The 23,263-nt window shown below is 36.8% G+C and overlaps 1 protein-coding gene across 2 annotated transcripts in view; it reads right to left on the bottom strand.

Moving 5' to 3' along the window:
- Positions 1 to 23,263, bottom strand: part of ADAMTSL1 (ADAMTS like 1) — a 488,758-nt gene that overhangs the window by 316,284 nt on the left and 149,211 nt on the right. For both annotated transcript variants that reach the window (XM_055147244.1, XM_004600171.2), the window contains exon 5: positions 653 to 779. In XM_055147244.1, coding sequence (XP_055003219.1) covers positions 653 to 779 — 127 coding nt within the window. The remainder of the gene's footprint in view (positions 1 to 652; positions 780 to 23,263) is intronic.

Below are 23,263 nucleotides of genomic sequence, written 5' to 3' on the forward strand. Positions count from 1 at the left end.
TAAATGAGAAGTTCATGAAGTTACTGGAATGCGCGCACACACACACACACACACACACATGCATTTATATCACTGAACTTGAAAGCTTTAAATGCACAAAATTTAAGACATGGCTTGGCTTCACATAATCACTGCCTAACAATGAAATGACTTGGAAAGAATGTGTGCTAAGCACTGATCAAAATTCACTTTTAAGTGAAGAAAACCCAATTTTTTAATTTTACAGTGGTAAAACTGAACTTGATCTGACCTTCCCACACTCTCCCTGCTATATCCTACCAAGCATTCTAAATCATAAATTTAGAATACATTCTAAATCAGATAGGGGTTAAAGATACAGTGCATTCTCATTCCAGGCAGCAAAATTTATGTTTGCATATAGAATAAGCCTAGATTTGTGTATAATTCACTGCTAACACACCTCAAAAGGAAAGGTTTGCAAATACTTGGGACTGTTTGTACTGTTTGTAGTAACCTGAATGATTCCACCTATCCCCACAAAAAAAAATGTAGTCTTCATTATATTTTCATATTTGTCTTAATTTGGAAAGAGATATTCCAAGCTGCTGAGATGTTATCACACCAGAGTCAAGCCAAGGAAGAACAACCAACTAACAAACCCGAAGATTGTCCAGTCTGTGTTGCATCTTACATTTGGTTGCAGAGAGTTGGGATTTATACTGCCCTCGGACCAGCCTACAGGTAGACCCATCTCCACTGCAGACTCCACAGTTATCTTCCTTGGCGGTGCTTCCTAGTTGGTGATCACAGCCAACAATCTACAGGGAAGAGAGATGTGCAATTCAATTAGCTGCCTACTAATGAGGAAAGCCACTAGAAGGCCATTACAACCAAGCTATCCTCTTTTCATTATTGAGGAAATATAAAACATGCTCATTAATTTATGTGGCATGAATGAGGCCCAGAAAGAAAAATAACATAAGAAAATATTTTTCATACTTAAAATATAAGCAGATATAGAGGTACAAGAGGGGGAAAAAGGAATGGGAAAAATGGAGGGGAAGAAGTGGGGAAAGAGGAGGAGAAAAAATAGGAGTAGGAAGAAGAGGAGTTAGAAGGAAGAGGGAGATGAGGAAAAAGGGGGAAAGTAAGAGAGAAAAGTATCTTGAAGTACTGATGTTGTAGAACCCTAATTGAAAAATAATTTTACTGTCAAAATTATCATTCACCTAAATCACAAAAAATACAATCACAAGGTAAATAGAGCAGGATTAAAAAAAAATGACTAGACTCCATATCCCATATGTTCCTTGGCATGTATGCTGTCTGGAGTAAGCGTTCATATCCTAGGTTTGTTGATGTATTCCAAACAACTCGACTAATTGTTGGCAAATTTGAGGTCAACAATAAATATTTGCTGAATGACAAAAAAAGTGGTTTGCTTTATAGCTGGTAGTTCAACTAAGACGAAAGAAACAATCACAGAAATAAAACTATGTATACGTGTCTTCTTGGAGAAAAGGATTAGCCTGGAGTGTAGCAGAGATAACCAACACTCTGATTTGTCTGTCCTTTCCTATACAGCACAGAAAAAAACATCTCAGAACAATTTTCAGAACAATTGTACATGGTATCTACATTTTAGATTTGAGGCTATGACTCTTGCCAGAATCACTTGGCTAGTAAGTAATCAATTTCTAAACATGTTTAACTAGACATATATGCTTACTCATAATCAGGTTCAGCATAATATAACACTTTATTAAATATGACAATCACATTTATATTTTCTATTTTCCTTTTCATTATTCAGTTTAAAATATTGAATCTAAATGGTACCTGCTTGTGCTTCTATAATTCTAATTAGTTCTGTCTGAAGTCAAATGAGCAATTCTACTCCCAAACTATTTCAACTCTCATCTTAACAAAATAAGAACTGGAATTATGCTTGAAGATAATTGTTTCTACAAAGCCTCTAACAGTTTATCTTGTCTTTCAAAAGTCTGGTTGCTAGTGTTACCTTTCTTTGAGGTTTGATTTCCCTCTTCGTGCCTTTAATGAATATTTGCAAGTGCGTTTATGAAAATGGTTTACAACAGATGACAAAGCAATGATTCCTTCAAAAGTGGGGGGGGGCTAGAGAGAAGAGAGATAGTACAGCAGACAGAGCTTTTGTCTTGGCTTGTGCTGATCTAGGGTCATCTCTAGCATCCCATATGATCCTCTAAGCCTGCCAGGAGTGATCCCTGAGCACAGGGCCAGGAGTAAACCTTAAACACTGCTGGGAATGACCCCCTCCCCCCAAAGCAAAGAACAACAAAAGAAAGTCGTGCATTTTTTGAAATGTTTCACTGCCAGGAAATATAGAGTGCTCCAGCCCTTCATTGGGGAAAAAATAAGAGAGCAATTCCCCTCCCTAAGTGGTTCATCATGGTAAACTTGAAATTCCCCCCAAAATGTTCAAAAGGAAGGCCATAAAACAGTGAAGCCACTTCAGAATTCAATCAACCTTCATCCATTCAGAAGGAAGCATGTGGTGACTTAAGACTTTTTGCTGTTTTTCTAGGAAACTGCAGTAAAAATATTTTCAAAATTATCATCTGCAGGTGAATGTAATGAATTGGACAACTCTGTTTTCATTTGTATATTCGAAAAAAGTGAGTATGCAGAATCAACTTGCTTAATATATGAATCCTTCAATTGTCTAGCAAGAATGATTAAAAGTCTGTCATGGTGTGGGCATTATGCTACAGAAAATGCAAAGGTGAGTTTAGGCACACATGGGCCCATAGTGGTGGAGGCAGATACTACTCAAATTATAATACACAATAAATGCAGAATGATGATCAGAATAAATCTATAAAAAGACACAGGCCAGAAGACAGTATGACAGAGTACATGCTTAGATGCTCAGAATTCCTGGCATCACATGGTACTTTAAGCATTGCCTGGAGGCTCCCAGGGACCTTCTGGGTGGGTTGGATAATCTCAAGCACCACAGACCTGAGCATCATCACACTCTTAGGCTCCTACATGAACCATCAGCCTGGTCAATAAAGAATAATTCTTTGAGCCCACTAGTCTCTTCAACACTGCCTGGTAGGCCTCACATACACAACAACCCACTAACCCTCCCAAAAAATATCCCGCAGATACATGATACACAGAGAGCATATAACCCTTTATCAAATATATGGACAATCACATTTATATTTTTGGCCCAGTTAGAGAGGTCAGAGAAGATTTTCACGTTTTATGAAGACAAGTCTTTTAAACTAAGACAAAAATGAGGTGTTCACATTAAATGAACAAAGGGAAGGTATTGCTGTGAGATTTACTGCATCTTCTCATTACGCGTCCATACTAGTTAGAGTAAACTAAAACCAAAATGGGCAAAAATATTCCACAACCTGAATATAAAAAGACTAAACCATTGGTTGCCTAAGTTGGGTTGAATACTTAGAAAAGAACGAAAATATTAATCCAGTTGGCATTCAAATACTCTACTGTGAATATTTGGTGATTAAAAGAGCTGACCTTAATCTTACAAAAGACTCAAACCCATGGAAAGGCAAGATGTATGAGTAATTACACTCTGGTGTCACAAACATAATCTAGTTTACTTCTTCTTTTTTTTTTTTTTTGCTTTATGGGTCACACCTGGCAATGAAGAGGGGTTACTCCTGGCTCTGCACTCATGAATCACCCCTGGTGATGCTCAGAGGACCATATGGGATGCTGGGAATCGAACCCGGGTCAGCTGAGTACAAGGCAAACGCCCTACCCGCTGTACGATTGCTCCAGCCCCTAGTTTACTTCTAAATGAAAGACATTTTAGGCTTTCCTGAAAAGTTGAATTATTTCTGAAAATCTTTCCAAGAGCTCTGCTGTCCCTAAAAGAGACAAAGAAGAGGTAACCATGCAACTTTCTCTAATCTTAAGTATTCTTATGGTTTAGATTCATCATAATAAAAGAACAACCTAGACTCCAAGATCCCAACTAACAATCATATTAGGAACCACTGAACAGAAGGCAACACATTTTAAGATTTACTTGGCCAGACCACCAGCTTGGTGCTTTCAATGTGGGTTTATGGATCCCAAGACACTTTTAACTAGGCTCTAACTTCAGAACTGGAAACACAAACATCTCCCTGACACATCCTTTCCCCTTTGTATCAATTTAAGATTCCCAAATAGTCTTACTAAATTATTATCATTTAAAGTTTTTCTTGGTGGGAGGAAGTTTGGGGACACACCCAATTGTGCTTAGGGTTGATTCCTGGAAAATGCGTAATGCTTTCTCATCAGATAAAACATTCCTATTTTAGTCCAAGTGTTTATAGCAGAGAAATTATAATATACATATCTCAATATGTTGATCTTTAATAACTATGACATCAAGAATATCTAATCCTCTACTTTAAGAGTCATCAATAGCAAAAATATGCATAGGAGTACAAAAATGAGTTTTATTAGAAGATAATTTGCTTTCCCTGTTTGTCCTTTGTACCTGCTATTATTTCTGCCTGCTGTGCTCTCTCCCAGCAATTTATTCTGCAAACTCCTATTTATCCTTCAAATCAAAAAATACAGTGTCTCAGAGCTGAAGTGATAGCACAGCGGGTAGGGCATTTGCCTTGTACACGGCCAACCCGGGTTCGATTCCCAGCATCCCCATATGGTCCCCCAAGCACCACCAGGAGTAATTCCTGAATGCATGAGCCAGGAGTAACCCCTGAGCATTGCCGGGTGTGACCCAAAAAGCAAAAAAAAAAAAAAAATACAGCGTCTCTTTCCCAGAAAAGTCTTTTCCAGATTCCAAAGCTATCTGCTGCTTTATGTTTACCCTGCCTTTTTCATAACCCCATGTGGTGAAGATTAGTAGTTGACACCTAATGCCCATTTCCCCCATTTTTCTCAGTAACAGAGCTCCAATTACGTTTGGGGTGGAAATATAGTCATTCAAGGACTACATTTCTCATGGGCTATGTGATCAAACTGTAAATAGTGAAATGAAAGTGGAAGTGTGTAGAGCACGAGGAAGGCTTCGGAAAAGGCGCTGGCATAGTTGGGGAAGGCCTCTTTTGCTTCCTTTCTTCCTGAAGGCTCCAGTTGCTATTTTGAAAAATGAGATAATCTTGTGACTTTAACACCTGCATTAAGCATGACAGAACATCAGAAGAAAGCACCTCTGGAATCCCACTTGGATTGATTACATATATCTTGATCCTGTTTCTTTTCTCATTTTATTATTATTATTATTATTATTATTATTTTGCTCTTGTTTTAAAATTTATTACAGTAAATGTACTGTTAAAGTTTATGGTGTTGACATACAATGTAATTTCACACAACTACCATCCACCAAGAGTCCCTATGTCATCTTTAGTCTGATCTTCATTTTCCCCTACTCCTCCCTCTACTGCTTGTTAATCAGCTTTGTAATCAATCCAAAGCCAAGAGTTTGTCATCATTCAATACAATCTGTTCCCTTGTTTTGTCTTGCTATAATCCACAGATGAGTGAGATCATCCAGTATTTGTCCTTTCACCGGCTTATTTCGCTTAACATGATACCCTCCAGTTTCTTCCATATAGCAGTGAACTGCATGATTTCATCTTCTCTGACAGCTGAGTAATATTCCATTGTGTATATCTATAAATAAATCACAACTCCTTTATCCAGGCATCTGTCTTTGGACATCTGGGTTCTTTCCCTACCCTGGCTATTGTATGAAGTGCTGCAATAAATATAGGTGTGTATACATCTTTTCACATGAATGTGGTTTTTTATTGAGGGTAGATGAAAAGAACTGGGATCACTGAGTTGTATGGGACTTTCATTTTCACTCTTTGGAAGGCAAATAATACTGCATCCCATGGAGATAGAACCAACAGGAATTATAGGTCCTTTTTACTGTATCCCTGTCAATGTTGGTTATTTCCAGTCTTTTTGTGATATGCCTCATTAGTGTGAGATGATATATTGCTGTTTTTTTTAATTTTGAATTTCCCTGATAATAAGTGATGTACACATTTTTCATATGCCTACTGGCCATTTGTATGTTTTCTTTGGGGAAATGCCTATTTATTTGATTTTGTGTAAGAAAAAAATCTTTGATGTGCTTAATCAAGTATTACTTTGTTTTTGATTATTACCCAATTAAAATAGCCATCAACATATCAAATTTGATCTATTCTATGTCTTTAAATCAGATCCTGTTCTACCTGAGGTTCTCCATTTCATTAGTCTGTACTTTTGTTGCCTAGCATAATGTTTTCTATTTGAGAAGCACAGTATATATTAAAGAATCAATAAAACACTTGACATCAAACTTAGTGGTTTGCTAATAATTTCACTGTAGATTACAGATAGCCTTACTTTATAGTCACTGCAGTCACCGTGTGTATGTGTATAATTTATTTATTTACTTATGTGTTGATGTTGATATGTAAAATTTATTTATATTTACTTATATGTTGATATGTGTGCTTATATTTATATACTCAGAGAAGCAGACATATCATAAATATAACTAGAAGCTAAACCTAAACCTGTGTTCTGATGCATGGACAAGAATTATTATAAAGGACTCATTTTTCAAGAGACTTATTTCCCAAGTGTATCTACAGTCATTAGCAGTGGAGTGTCATGGAAGGTAACATTCAGGTCACTAAGGTCCCGGAACCACCCTATCCTGGACAAGTTATCTCAAGTGAGATAATGGCCACTCATAATGTTGGCAAGTGCAAGAAAAGGGTGGAAAACTGAATATTTTGGCTTAATGCAACTTATTAGCATTTTGTTACTCATTGTTACTCAGTAGAATGCATTCACCTCCTCTTTATCCAAAATGATTACAATGTGTTGTGATATTTTTAAATACTTTCTCTTATTTTTTTTTGGTGGTGGTGGTGGGAGCATAGCCAACAATGCTCAGGAGTTACTTCTGACTCTACACTGAGGAATTATTTCTGGCAGTGCCCTGGGGACTATATGGGATGTTGGGAATTGAACCCAGGTTAGTTACCTGCAACACAAGTGCTATATCCAGTGTACTGTTCCTTTGGTCCCTTTTTATAAACTTTTATCTAATATAAGAAGTGAGAAGTCTCACAATGCTTTTGTTGTTTAAACACTGTTATCAGGTTATCAACTAATGCTTGCTTTTCTATCCTGAGTGTATGCTTATGTGTACACAAGCATATAGTGCTTTGTCCTATTTTTAAGCAGAACACACACACTTAGTACTGCTTCTGACTTTGTTTCACTTCAGAATTTACAAAGGAGATGGGGGGCATCCCTAGTCACCACACTGAGATATAGTGTTCAATCTAAGCTGATTCAAAGACTTGTAGCTCATCTTAAAGATTTTAGGCATCAGACCTATAGTATATTCTGATAGGACTTTCTTCTTTTATTTTACAGACCTGACAGCAAGTGGACAAGCAGAACACAAAAATTAAATCTCTAGACACTGAAATGTATATAATAAAATGTCTTCACTAGGTACCAGGAGAGAATGAAAGGTCACCACATGAATGATTTGGAGAATGTAAATAAACAAAATCCACGAGCATACTGTGCCCCAGACTGACATGCTCAGATGGTTCACACTGGCCACAATTCAAATGGTTTCCCATAAGGACCTAAATTTCTAGCATCAAATACTGAGCCAGTGATGTCAAGCTTTTCTTGATCCAACACTATGAGGTAAGAAACTTTTAAATCGCTTTATTTTCAGTACTGGGAAAGAAAAATATGGAAAACCAAACTCTGAAATCTGATCACAGCGGCTCTTATTTGTAATTACTTAACACTGATAGAGCTTTCTGGAGAACTGTTCTCTTCCATACATTGTAACTCACTATTATGTTCAAATGGGGTATCTGCAACATTATTCTTTAGAGGTTTATATATTAATTTTTATGCTTTATCTATTTTTTTACAAAATGATTATTGCACAATAAAATTTTAAAAATTGGGGAAATGAGAAATACCAGGTTAAGAAAAGTAAATTTAGGGGTCAGAGAGAGTACAGAGAGAGTATAGTAGTTAAGGTATTTGTTTCGCATATGGTTGACCTAGTTCAATCCCTGACATTGCATATGGTCCCCAGAAAAACTCCAGGAGTGGTCCCTGAGTACAGAGCTGAGAGTAAGCCATGAGCAGTCAGCTGTGTTCCCACCTCTGCCCCACTTCCAAAAAAATTAAAAACTCTAAAGTGTAGCCAGAAATGAGAGCACTACTCTAAATGTACACCATGGGGACCTTCTGCGCCTAAAGACTTTGATTCCAGAGACCTAACACATTCGGGCATCCAGCGCAGCTTCTAATAGCAATGCACTGGGACTGCGAACTGGGCTGCAACTCTGTGCTGCCCGGGGGTGGATTTTTCCTCCCCACCCTGTCTTCCTGCACGGAAAATGGCGGCGGCGGCTGCGGCACCCACATGGCAGGCGCCATCTTCTAAGAGTCCTAACCCAGAGGTACTCGAATTTTACACTTGGGGCTCCTAGGGACTCATGGGAAGGGGGTGTAACTGGCATGCCCTCGGCCCAGATAAATTTGGAGGTGCTGAGAGTGAAGCGGACCCTCTGTGCCTAAAGACTTTGATTCCAAAGACTTCTTACAGCAATGCACTGGAACTGTGAGCTGGGCTATGCAATTTCTGGCAGAATTTTCTCTGGACTTTATACAGAAATCCAAAACTTAACATCTATAATTGTCAGCAATGTGAAATGGTTCCTTTTGAACAGGTCTGACTTGGGGGGGAACTCCAAATAATAACAGTAAGTTTTTGTTGAAATATTGAAGGTTATTAATGTAGCAGCCACCTCTCTGGACTGTGAACTAAGCAAAAGCCCCACCCGGCAGAGAAGAGGAAATATCCCTCTTTCCAGGTTGTTTCCCATTTTCAGGGAGAAACGCGGCGTGGTGTACACCATACTATGAGGTGCGGGAAGGGGGATGGGGGGAAAGGAAAAGGAAAAAGAAAAAAAAGAGTTATGTACTTGGAGCAGTGGGGCTATATATCTCTTCATTCCCAGCAATGGAAAACTAACTATCAAATGCTTCCTTGGTAGTAGGGCTGTCTTTCTTGGGTGGAAACTCCAACAACAATAGTGAGTTTTGTGTTGAAATATGGAACGTAATCAAGGTAAAGAGAAAATGAAGTGAAATTCATTAGTTATACAGTAGGGGGTGGGGGGTGGGGGGGTATACTGGGGTTTTTGGTGGTGGAATATGGGCACTGGTGAAGGGATCGGTGTTTGAATATTGTATAACTGAGACATAAACCTGAGAACTTTGTAACTTTCCACATGGTGATTTAATAAAAAGTTAAAAAAAAATAAAATAAATGTACACCATGAAGTATTAAAACATCGTCTAGCTGGGGGTCTCATATCTGGATTTGAAATTCCAAGAAAAAGGGAAAACAGGCTTTTCACAGAGTTTACTGGCACTTTTTTTTTTAATTTAAATTTTATTGAATCACCATGTGGAGGGTTACAAAGTTCTCAGGATTATGTCAGTTATACAGTACTCAAACACCCTTCCCTTCACCCGTGCCCATATTCCATCACCAACCACCCCATTATACCTCCCGCCCCCTCCCGCCCCCCCAGTCCCCGCCCTTGTAAGTGATAAGTTTCACTTCGTTTACGCTTTATCTTGGTTACAGTCCATGTTTCAACACATAATTCACTATTGTTGCTAGGGTTTCCCCCCAAAAAAGAGAAGACAGTCCCACTGTCAAGGAAGCATTTGATGGCTCTCCATTGCTGAGAATGTAGAAATATTAAGTCCCGCTGTTTGTTACATAACTTTTCTATTATTTTTCCCCCCTCGTCCCGTGCCACCAAGATTACGCCTGTTTAGTAATCACCACGCTGCCTGACAAAGGGAAAACAAACCAAAAGAGATGGTTATTTCTCGTCATCAGGCGGCGTGGGGCTCTGGCTTAGTTGATAGTCTGGTAGAATGTCTGCAAGCAGTTTCTGGAACCAAAAGTAATACGCTGGTACTTTTTGAAGTATAGGCTAGATAGTTCCCTGTTGTAGGTACAAGAAATAGTTATACAATGAATGCATTACAAACTGACTCATGAGAGCTATAATTACTGAAGTCCTAGATATGTATCTTCTGTGAAATTTTTGAAAGACAGTTTCAGCAGTAACAATGTCCCAAAGACATTCAAGAAAGTAAATGCAAGATGTCTGAAGGAATTGGCTCTTTGGGATACAATTTATCAGCACTGATCTGTGCTGGCAACAATGTGCCACATCTGCAGCTTTTTATCCCACCAGGAATGATGGTAGAGACACTGCTAAACAAGCATAGGTCTCTTTGACATTTGATGGCATTTAAGATCCTATATGATTTTTTCTCCTTAAGCCAACCAGATTGTGCCTGCTGCTGGAAACTAAGCCCTTTTTTCCATTCCCAAGTTAGAGAAATGAATTGGCTAAATTCTAGATATATCTCCACAAATATGTCTCTTAAGGTTAAGTTGTTATTGCAAGTACTTCCAGTACTATGTTGAACAGAAGTGGTGAGAGTGGGCATCCTTGTCTTGTCCCTGATCTTAGAGGGAAGGCCCTTATTGAGGAAAATGCTTGCCATGGGTTTGTGGTAGATGGCTTCGACTACCTTGAAGAAAGTTCCTTCTAAGCCTATTTTGGTGAGAGTTTTCATCATAAATGGGTGTTGGATCTTGTCAAATGCTTTCTCTGCATCTATTGAAATGATCATATGGTTTTTATTTTTACTTTTGTTGATATGATGGATTATGTTGATTGATTTCCGAATGTTAAACCATCCTTGCATCCCTGGGATGAATCCTACTTGATCCCGGGGATGATTTTTGTTATGAGTTGTTGGATTCTATTTGCTAGTATTTTGTTGAGAATCTTCGCATCCGTGTTCATCAGGGATATTGGCCTGTAGTTTTCTTTGTTAGTGGTATCTTTGTTTGCTTTTGGTATTAGGGAGATATAAGCTTCATAGAAACTGTTTGGTAGAGTCCCTGTTTCTTCAATTTCCTTGAATAACTTGAAGAAAACTGGCAACAGGTCCTCTTTAAATATTTGGAAGAATTCGCTAGTGAATCCATCCGGGCCTGGGCTTTTGTTTTTGGGAAGACATTTGATAACAGTTTCAATTTCCTTGATATTCATTGGTCTATTCAGGTATTCCAGATCTTCTTGGTTCAGTCTTGGAAGGTTGTAGGAATCAAGGAATTCATCCATTTCTTTTAGGTTCTCTTGTTTCGTGGCATACAGACTTCCAAAGTAGTCTCTGATGATCTTTTGAATTTCCTTGGCTTGCAAGGCTATAAATTTTCCCCTTAACACAGCTTTAGCCACATCCCATAGGTTCTGGTAGCTTGTGTCTTCATTCTCATTTGTTTCGAGGCATCTTTTGATCTCTTCCTTAATTTCCTTTTTGATCCACTTGTTGTTCAACAGGGTTTTTTTTTAATTTCCAGGTGTTCGATTTGGTGCTCCATGTCTATGTGTGCTTAGCTTCTATTTTCAGTGCATCATGGTCCGAGAAGATGGTTGGTACAATTTCTATTTTGCCGATTCTATTGAGGTATGTTTTGTGACCCAGGTAATCAAAGTAAAGAGAAAGTAAAGTGAAATTTATCAGCTACACAGGCGGGGTGGGGAGCTGGGGGGTGGGGGGGTGGGGGGAGGTTTACCATGGTTCTTGGTGGTGGAATATATGCACTGGTGAAGGGATGGGTGTTCAGGCATTATGTAACTGAGACTTAAGCCTGAAAACTTTGTAACTTTCCACATGGTGATTCAATAAAAAAATAAATAAATTTTTTTAAAAAAATGTTAAGTTGTTAACTTTAAGGTTATGTCATCTTTCCACCCCATTCAAAAATGTCTAATAAGTGCTCCATGAACTATATTTAGCATTTCTAGAAGCTCTAATAAATCTATGCTTGAATGAGTTCAAGCATAGATATACCTAGAGGTTTAGAGAAGATAAGTAATTTCCCCCACGGTCATGCTTCTGATAACTACAAAATGAAAATTCCAACTTGGATTTTTTTTTTAACTGTAATTTTTTTAACTGTAAATTAGAGTAGCATGCCTCTGACCCATGAAAAAGAAACACCATTCAATATTTACTGTGGCAATGATGAAGGGTGATAACGAGTTTTAATACCCTTACCAAACTGCCACAAAGCCAGACTTTTACATAGGGGTGAACAGAATCATCAACTGTATTATTTAACATTCAGACACATATTTGAAGTAAATGGAAAGGTACCATGTACAATTTCCCCCTTTGCACACCAATTTCTTCTTAATTAGCTAAAGTTTCTAATATAAAAAACAAAGCAGGATTATGTTGTCCTTCCACCCCATTCAAAAATGTCTAATAAGTGCTCCATGAACTATATTTAGCATTTCTAGAAGCTCTAATGAAGTAATATTTACTTGCAATAAAAATATACAAAGTTGACAAAACAGCAACCATTTTATACAAATCAGCCAAATCTTTCCTTTTTCCTTTTGTGTTTTGGGCCATACCAGGCTGTGCTCAGGGCTTACTCTTGACTCTGTACTCAGGAATCACTTCTGGCAGGGTTCAGGAACCATATGTGGTGCCAGGGTTTGTACTGGGTCAGTAAGCACTCTACTTACTGTGCTATCACTTTGGTCCTGAATCCTTTATAGAGTTCTTAATTATAATTGAATTCAGGTCTTAGCTCATAAAATAGTAAACAAATAATTTCTTTACATAGGCAGTTTTTTGAATGGAGGGAAATGTCTAAAAAACAAGACCTATAAGAAAAAAGCAAGAATTCACCCTTTGTACTACAAATTTGGAAACCGGGGCTGGAGCGATAACATAGCAGGTAGGGCATTTGCCTTGCACAAGGCCAACCCAGGTTCAATTCCCAGCATCCCATATCACCAGGGGATGATCACCTGAGCACCAGGGGTAATTTCTGAGTGCAGAGCCAGGAGTGACCCCTGTGCATCATTGGGTATGATCCAAGAAGCAAAACAAAACAAAACAAAACAAAACAAAACAAAACAAAAAAACAAATTTGGAAAACACTGGCCTAGTTCTTTGCTGTTCAAATACTTTGGGGAAGAGAAACATTAATTTTGTCGTTTATACTGAAATTATACCAAATCAACTGATCAGACGGCATTTTTATGGCTATTTTGCTTTTGAGAAAAATAGAGTTAGTCATAGATATGGTTCCAATCTAGGGTAAATGGGTTTAATCGGAGATTTCCTCAAAGTGAATGAGAACAAAAAGTGTAAGACAACTAAGAATAAATCATAAAAGGTATGTTGGAAGAGAAATATAAAAGGAATGTAAGCTAATATTTGCCCAACACTTGCCCCACTTAAAATAAACAATGTATGTAAATTAATAATTTATGTTAGTTAAATAATGTATATTACTAATAATATATATCTTCACATAATTAAACAATATATTTGATGTTTTGAGCCAAGCCTGGTAATGCTTACTCCTGGCTTTGAGTCGGGGATTATTCCTGGCAGAGCTTGGGGGTGCTTGGGATTGAACTTGGGTAACTTGGGTCACTTGTATGCAAGGCAAGCAACTTCCCTGCTCTATCACCTGTCTGGCCCAGTTCTGTTCACAATTTAAAAAACTGAAATATAATTGACAATAAATATTATATTAATTTCAGATATTTCATATATGAAGCACAATGATTTGATGTATGTATATATATACTGCAAAAATATCACAATAAGGGCAATTCAGCATCACTTGATTCTTATCATAGCCCTGCAAATGAGCTAAAATTTTGTGTATTTTACATATATAAAAATGAGACTCAAAAAGATTCAGCAACACGCCCAAAATCTTGTACCTAGAATGTGGTGTTTCTGAGATGAAATCCAGGTTGAGTAACACCATTTCAAGAATGAGTGATCCCTCTGTTGTACAATGCATCAAATTTTTCTTGGGAGTGTGTGGGCCTGAGAAGAGGCAGGCAGGAAGGAGTGGGTTGTACATGCTTTGTCAGTGAGTCTCGTGGCCAAAAGCAACACCAGCATGTAGCTCTAAGCACGAATATCTGAGCATCAGGAAAACTGTGGGATCATTACATTCAGTAGCTTTGAAAATAAATCTTCAGGTTTTTTTTTCTTATTTATTGTGTGGGTTGCTCCCACGCAAATTAGCTTGGAGACCACCAGGGCCACACCCCTGGAGTGTGAGGTTGCACTCAAGGCCTTGCACTTCAAAGGTGTATGCTCTGCCCTTGAAACACCTACCCCACCCCCGTCCTGCCCCTCAGAAGGGATGGGATTTTTAAAGGAGTAACTGAATTAATTTTTAAAAACACAAATGGTTGCTTTAGTTCAAGAAACCTAGAGATGCATCACAGGGAAATTCTAGTGAAGCCCCACAGGTTAATAAGTTAAACAAATGAGGTGTTATTCCTTTATACTTAACAAACCACTATTTAAAAAACATTTATGTGAAAGCATTAAAACCTCTAGGCAGAGCTTTCCTTAATAGCCTCTCTTTGTGTGTGTACTCTTCAGTTCTAGGGTTTACTCATTACCAGTGGGACTATTCAATGTTCTTTTGAATTTATCAGAGTCCTTAAAGTAACCCATAAGACCCTCATGGTTACTTCCCTGACCTCATTTCTCTTTTGTTCATTCCTCTTGATGTTCTTCAAATAAATATCACTTTGCCTTACAATAGTGTTAGTTTCACCTTTGACCAGAATATTCTTCCCTAGGACACTTCTGCCATAGTTGTCTTGTCTCATGTGTTTAGCCAGCAATTTCCTTTCTGAAAATTGATCAGAATGTTTTTCCTGATAAGATGCTCCCAAACAGTGCTTATGGGGCCTTGAGCGCCCCTCCCTACTCCATCAACTGAACTAGTGGCTCAATGCCAAGACCCAGATTTGCAGCAATGCTCACACTACATTGTACAATGCACAGAGGAATGTATAGAGACAGGGATTGAATGCATGTTGGCATGTGTAAGGCAAGTGTCCTATTCCTTATGGCCACTATGCCCTCAAGTGCTGTTTAAATTTTTGTTTACATATGAATTTATTTTGTGGTACCAAGGAGTGAACTCAGGGTTTCAAAATACAAAAACCTAGAGCTCTACCACTAACCAGTCTCTGGGAACTCCAAGTGCTACTTTTATTTATATATTTTAATCTAATTTTATTAAGGCACTGTGATTGACAAAATTGTTCATAATAGAGTTGTTCCAGGCATATAATGTACAATACCAATTTCACCAACAGTGCATCCTTCCCTCCACCAGTGTCCCCAGGTCCCCTTCCCAATCACCAGCCTATGCCCTTCACAAACATATAACAAACTTATTTCATATTTCTTGTTCCAACAAAATTTAAAGGAATGACAAATGGAACTATCAATAAACGGTGATAAAAGTCAATCTGTGATGATTGTGATATGATTTCAACCTTTCTTAATGTAGTAGAGGCAATCATAAGTGCCATGAGTGAGTGCCATATACAAGGCCATATGCTTGGGCATTTGTCCTGATCTTTAAAGAAGCTCCTTTAATGCTTCTTACAAAACTAGTTTCATGACTAAGAATTCCTATGACACATGATATTTTTAAAAGGTCTCATTCGTCTCCTTTATTTTTTAAGCTCAGGAATACTCTCTTCTGCTCCTCATTAGAGTACTCATCTTGCAATCAAAGAAATACTGGGTGATCTATACTGGAGCTGTGGGGCTTATTTCCTTTTATTATCAAGTGGAAGAAAGGGATAGAGTTTAATGTATGAGTATGAAATAATGGATAGAATTGTGAATCTATTAGATTGCAAACTTTCTGTACATTGCATTTCTTGAGATGAAGATTCTAAATCTGTTTAGTGCCTGGATAAACATCCTAAAGGGTAAAAAGAGAATGGCTCAGTCTTTCAACTTTTATCAAATTTCCCTGATGCTCCCAATCTGATTTATTTTCTTTTTTACTCCTTTTAAAAATCTATTCTAAAGTTTATTATGCAAGTTCTTGTGGAAATTTCTTGCTTAAAAACACCTGGATTTGGGGCTGGAATGATAGTAGAGTGGGTAGATAGAGCATTTGCCTTGCACATGGCCAACCCAGGTTCAATTCCCCCTGGCATCACATATGATCCTTCAAGCACCACCAGGAGTAACCCCTGAGCATTGCTTGGTGTGACTCGAAAAGCAAATAAAATAAAATAAAATAAAATAAAAAACAACCAACATCTGGATTACACATACACATTCATGCAAGTATTATTTTTAGCTAAATTTGTCTAGCATTCTTTAACAGAAATTCTAAGAACTAGCCTAGGATAGTTACTTGTGCATGAACACAGTAGAATTCATTCTCAGCACATGGTTAGATGACTTTCCTTCCACTGACTATCTTCTCCCTTCCCTGTTTCCATAATTAGGGTGTCTGGAGAACGCAAAACAAAATTACACAAAGGCCTGAACTTTGGCCTTGCTTCTGTCTCTCAGACTGTGAAGGACCCAAGAGGGAAAGTGTTGAATTTGGCCTCACTTCACATGGCATTAACTGTAATGCTTTGTGAATTGTGGTGACATCATGGTATACTTTGACATCACTTCTCAGACTCCCTCTGCTGCTGGGCATACGGTACATAGTTTTTGTTCACATACAAAAGTCCTTTGTTGAGAAGGAAGCCGTCTTCTGCCTGGGCCCTAATGTGGACCTTACTGGAAGGGGTCTATTCAGTAAGTCACCACAGAGTAGCCACTGCTATCATGGCTAGAACTCATTCACATGTGAATTCTGGAAATTTCTGTAAAAATTGGCATCAAGAGAGTTCAAAATTCCAGAATATGGTCATAATTCAACAAAAGTCTATATGCAATAAAGTTTTCATATGACTAGCTTGGTTACCTGAAATTAGTATTATAGTATGCTGTGTGTACAAAGATTAGACTGGACAAAAAGGAAAGCAAATAGGGAAGTGGCTAACTCTCTAAAAAGTTCTCCCATTAAAATTGCTCAGCATTTAAGATCCCTATATCAGTAAGACTTGTATAGATCTGTAATTATCAAGTCAATTCCTGATTTTTCACCAGACATATTGCTATACTATTCTGATTCAAAGTCAAAGATGTGCTCAGTTGATGTACTTAATCTCATCTTTTCCTGAGTACTCTATTGACATTTCTGTCTACAGGTAAAACTTAGAGAACTGATCAAATAAAGCTGTAAAAGAAACTTTGATACAAAAATATCATCTGCAAAATAACTCCAACTTTTTGTGCCCTGTGGTTCTAATACCTGCACAGGGAAGAAAATTGTCAAATCAGCTTCTGAGAAGGCAAAGGTATTAATCCAAAACTTCTCAGAGTGATTATAGCACTGTCATCCCATTGTTCAACAATTTGCTCGAGCAGGCACCAGTAACGTCTCCATTGTGAGACTTGTTATGACTGTTTTTGGCATATCAAATACACCACAGGTAGCTTTCCAGGCTCTGCCCTGTGGGCGGGATACTCTCGGTAGCTTGTCAGCTTTTCGAGAAGGATGAAGGAATCGAACCCGGGTCTGCTGCGTGCAAGGCAAATACCCTACCCGCTGTGCTATCGCTCCAGTACATCACTAACTATATGAGTATTATTTAGAAGCTAAGCACAAAATATACTAAACTGTTTTGTGTAAATGTGTACTTACCTCAATAATTAGATTTAAAAACAAACAAGTAATGGAAGTTCAAACTACTTTCATAATCCAATAATGAGATGTTAATTATTATTATTATTAAAAGGCGCTGGAGAGATAGTACAGCGGAAAAGGTGCTTGTCTTTCACGTGGTCAACCTGTGATCAATCCACAGCACCTCATATGGTCCACAATATATGTAAGAGGTAGTATACTTCTTTTATTGAAAAAAACATTTCTTGTACCCTTTTGAAACATAAAAATGTTTATCACGGAAGAGAACCATTGGGAGACTCTGAGTTCTACTGTTTTACTATTGAAATATAGCTTCCTCTCCAAATATGTCACATTTAAGACCAATCACACCATACTCAACTTTCATCTCACAGTAACTTCTTATCATGGAACATCATTGCCTATATAGATAATTTTTGACCTTTTTTAAATTACAGGACACAAAAGAGTCAGTATGACACTTTGGGGGAGAAGATAAATAATACAACCTAGATGCATCATCACATCAAAGCCAACATAGGATTCAGTTCTCACATGAGTTACAAAATGATGATCATATCTACTTTATACACTCCTTGGAAGGATCTTTCTCAAGTGATTCCTTACCTAGTAAAGAATCTATTCCATGGCAACTATTCTTATATTCTGGAATTTTTCATGGATAATTCTATCTTTTAATCTTCTGTTATGTGGATTCTTATTATCAGGCTATATGTGGTGGTAACTTGTGAGAATATGTATAAGTGGAGGAAATTTGCTCAATAAATATGTGAAGGGGTGTCTGAAGCAGGAAAACGTGCCATAGTCAGAGCTTTTATAGACTTTCTGTCTAGATACAAGATCAAGTTTACAGACAGATCTGGTTTTGGTTCCTCTATATCAGAGCTTCTTATACTTTTTCTTCTTGTGACCCCTTTGGTCTAAGAAATACAACACTGGTTGAGTTGTTGTATCTATCTGCCAGAGACTGCTCCAATTCATTATGCAGTTGACTTGGAATTAATTTTTGATTGCCACACATTCAAAAAACTTTGACTGTTGCCAATTATTTTGTTACCTCACATTTAGTTTTGTGACCCTCATGGGATCATGACCCACAGTTTAAGAAGCCATGTTTGAGCAAATATGAGAGCACAACTGCAATTGTGTGGAAGAAATGAACTATTCTTGATCAGGGTCACTCTTATGGAACTCAGGGGACTTTGTGTTACCAGGAACCAAATCCAGGCCTCCCACATGCAAAACATGCACTCATTCTGCTGAGTTCTCTTTCAAGCCTCTGATTCCCAAGTGGACAAAGCAGATGGAATTATTGACAAATAGTTTTTTTCCATTTCCTTTTATCCTGCTAACTTAGTAAGTGATAAGGCAGTAAACCAGTTGAGTCTTTGGGAAAAGACCATTGAAAAATTTTTAAAGTTCTGCTAGAAGTAGAAAAACAAAAACAAAAATTCTGGAATTTCTATGGAATAGGATCCCACTCAAATGAGAGATGAATGCTTAAAATTCTTAAAATATTCCCTAGTTTTGAGAGGACCATTATAGTCCTTGAATCCAGAAATAATTCTGAAACTACTCTCATGTATGTTGAACTTAGTAATAATCACAAGTCTACACAAAATAGAGTGTCAAAGTCATTCTTCTAAAACCTATGGTCTGAAAAATATATATTTCCAGTGATTGCGGCAGGGTTTTTTTTTTTTGGCAGGGAGGTGTAATGCTTTCTTTGTGGGAGTTTGTGACACAAAGGCTGACAGTTGAGTTTAATGAAAGAAAGTGAGTGATACACCAAATCCTTCTTGTATAATGAATATTTCAAATCTATTTGTTTTAATGGAAAGAAATGGAATCTGAACATGGACTCCAAAAACCCAGAAGTAAAATTTTCAAGGGAAAATAGCCCGTCTGGAAATTTGAATTGCATTTAGAATTAGCAATAAACAAATTAAATAGCAGTCACAAGCCCTAAGAGAGAAGGGATTGACTTATTTTTTGATGAAATGTTAGTTACTGTGTATGATTGCTATGTTGGACTGGAAGATGAACATAGGTCATCCATTTGGCTGCCCTTTCAAACTCTGTGGGTTCCTGATAGGAAGTTGCATTTTGCTGAATTAATGCAATTTGGACAGTGGCAAAATGAACTAAAGTTTCTTTGTTCATTTAAAACAAAAGTAATTTCACTCAAAGGCCTTAAGATAAAACGAAATGCCTGTATACATTTTTCCCATTAAAATCAGAACGTTAAAATTCCACTAGCCACCCACTCACATACATGAAAATGAGTATTTTACATAATCACAGTCCTAGTTTTGAATGAGCTGAAACTATACATTTCACATCTGACAGAATTCAATGTTCAGTATACAAATAATTCAAAGGTAAAACTAAATACACTTTTAAATTCAAACTTTTATAACAGTCTTAGTTTTTAGTCATATTTCCAAAAAGGAGTCACAGAAAGTTGCTGTATATGCTGTCTTCTAACTTCTTCAAATATACTCGGATCACTTGCTTCAGTGCTGATATCATAAGGTGCTTACTGGGCAAATAAGAAAGGTATTTAAATTTTTTGGTTTGTTTGGGGGCTACATATCAGACCTACTCCTGGCTCTGCACTCAGGGATCACTCCTGGTGGTGCTTAGGATATCATATGGAGTTCCATATATTAAACAGAGTCTATCATGTGTAAGGTGAACACCCTACCTGCTATCACAAAGCTCTGACCCAAGGATTTGAATTTTTAAGGTCCACACAACAATCATAATTTGGTACACAATATTTATGGTTTATGAAATATGTATAAAATATGTAATTTATTATCATTGGTTTATATTAATAAAATATGAAAAATGCCCTTATTGATACATCTATTTGACCTAAGCAGAAAAATCTACAAATTACAAAAGGTCTATCAAATACTGTATTTGCTGAAAAACATGATTTAATCTCTGGTTAAGGTTTTCAAAAGCTATCATTCCAAATGAATTCTTTGCATGGTTTAGGTCAGTCCTTGTGCCATTTCCCAGTATTAAAACAACATGATTTAAAGTTGAAATATTTTATGTAGGTGTGCTCATATACAAGGAACAATTACTTACCAGGATATATATGCAGGTATGCATATATCCAAAGGCAGAAAAACATACAAAAACATTTGTTATTAGCAGTGTGAGTATTATTTTGCGTTCATCAATACAGTTGCTTCCCAGAACATCTAGGATTTAGTCATCATATGATTTCCGAGCTCATTCTTTTTAATATTTTCTAATGAAAGTAGAGCAAAAATTCATTGATTTCTCTAAGATCAGAACAACTGCTTGTACTATGAGGTATGAGTTACTATTTTAAAATTTGCAAAGCAGCAAATTATGTAGCTAGTGAGTGACAGCTGTATCTCAGTTGAAACGAAGGGTAGAAAATAAATATTACCTGCCATAATTATTCTGAAGAGCAGGAATATACAGGAGAAAAATATAGATTGGCAAAGGATAATTCATATCAAAACATATCAAGATGAGAAAACAATAAATAGTAAGGGGGAAAGAAATTATCATGTTTATGAAGAACTAAACTGGGGCCAGTTACAACTTAGTACTTGCAAAATTCATAAAGCCTGTACAAAACCCCTGAAACTCCACAGATGACTTCAAAACCAAAGCAAACTCCAATGATACCTACCCAGAAAATGGCAGAATTGAGACACTGATCTCATCCTAATACAGAATTACTATTATACTATTATACCTAATATATAAGAATAATAAAGATTGAATCTATCAAAGAAGACTTTATGTAAACAGTATATATATTTGAAACATTTAGAGTACCAGTCACTGATGTGTGAGCATATAGTCTTTAATTTGTTATGACTCTAGCTTTAATAATATGACTACAATAGTGCTAAAGTTTATGCTTTGTATGTACAAAGTCACTTTACTTCACTAGCGCCAAAGTTCTCAACACATTCCACCATATATTTATGGGTCCTCAGTCCATCTCTTCCTGCCTTTATCTCCTTCTCACTTCATGGTAATTTTAGTATTGTAATCATATAATCATAAACTAAGTGTTTGTCATTGATACTAACTACTCCCTTATTTTATTTCTCTGTATACTACAGATGAGTGAAATAATTCGGCATTTATTGTTGCTTTGGCTCATTTTGCTTAACATGATGCTCTCTAGTTCCATTCAAATTGCAGCAATCTGAAAGATTTAATCTATTCTATGGGAAAAAAACTATTCAATTGTGTAAATATACCATAATTTATAAGTTAATGTTTTTATATTCTCAGGGTTTATACTAAGATGTGGAATTGCTAGATCATATAGAGGTCTGTTCTTTTTTTGAGAAATTTCCAAAATATTTTCCATAGAAATTGAACCAACAGTGAACGAAGGTTTTTTTTTTTCCTGTTTTTTTTTTTTTGCTGTTTTTACCACAACCCTGCCAACACTTTGTTTTCAGACTTTTTGATATGTACTATTCTTAGTGTTATGGGATTTCATTGTCATTTTTACTTGCAACTCCCTTATAATTCCTAACACATTTTCACTGACTTACTACCCAATGGTCTGCTAGCCATCTGTATATCCTTTTGAGGGAGGTGTGTGTTTATCTCTTCTCCCCATTTTAAAAAATGATTTATTGTACTTTTTGAGGGCTTTATGTATTGAATTTTTTATGCATTATATTCATGTATTTATGTTTTTCTGTATTTATATGTATTTGTACATATGTGTATGTATATGCATAAGTACACATACATATATGTATACATATGTATACATGTACATACACACATATACATGTGTACATATGTATATGTATATATATTTATGTATTTGTTGCATTTATGTACTGTATTTTTTATGTATTGTATGTATTATATGTATGCTTTATGTATTGAGTGCTTTATGTATAGTCCTTTATCTGACCTATGTGGTGTACAAATATTTTCTCCTGAGTATTAAGGTAACTTTTTAATTTTAGCCTGAATTTTTTGTCTCATGAGAATACGCTTTAGTTTAATATGTGACTTGATTATTATTGCTTCTGTTTTGCTGAACATATTGGTTGTTAGTTTTTGTTTTGTTGAGTTTTGGTTTAAGACATGTTTTTTTCGGGAATATTTGTGCAACTCTCCTTTAAAAACTGAGTTCACTGCATCTCAGTAATGCCCGCTGTGTTTCCTAGCAAGCATTCCAAGGCACTCTCTTACGTGTCAGTGTCTTGGGAGAAAAAAATTTCCAACAGAGATTCCAAGGCTTTTTTTCCCAGTGATAAGAAAAAAGTTCCCTGCAAACTTATTTTCAGTGTTTGCCTATAGCTTGGTAATAATTCATGTAATAACTTAAGCTGAGGAAAAAATAATTCTCAGTAGCAATTGGCAAGATAAGAGAGAAAAGAGGAGATAAATGGGAAAAAATAGAAACACTGAACTTGGCACAACCACAACCCACATCTGAAATGCTTACTTCTACGCTGGCAGGCTTTGGAAACTGCCAAAGGCCACTAAGTTGATTTCTGTGTGAACTTTTTGATTTTGATATGTTAACAGAAAAAAAGAAAACCTAGGATGACA

The sequence above is a fragment of the Sorex araneus genome, chromosome 1 (assembly GCF_027595985.1).
Source record: "Sorex araneus isolate mSorAra2 chromosome 1, mSorAra2.pri, whole genome shotgun sequence".
NCBI lineage: Eukaryota > Metazoa > Chordata > Mammalia > Eulipotyphla > Soricidae > Sorex > Sorex araneus.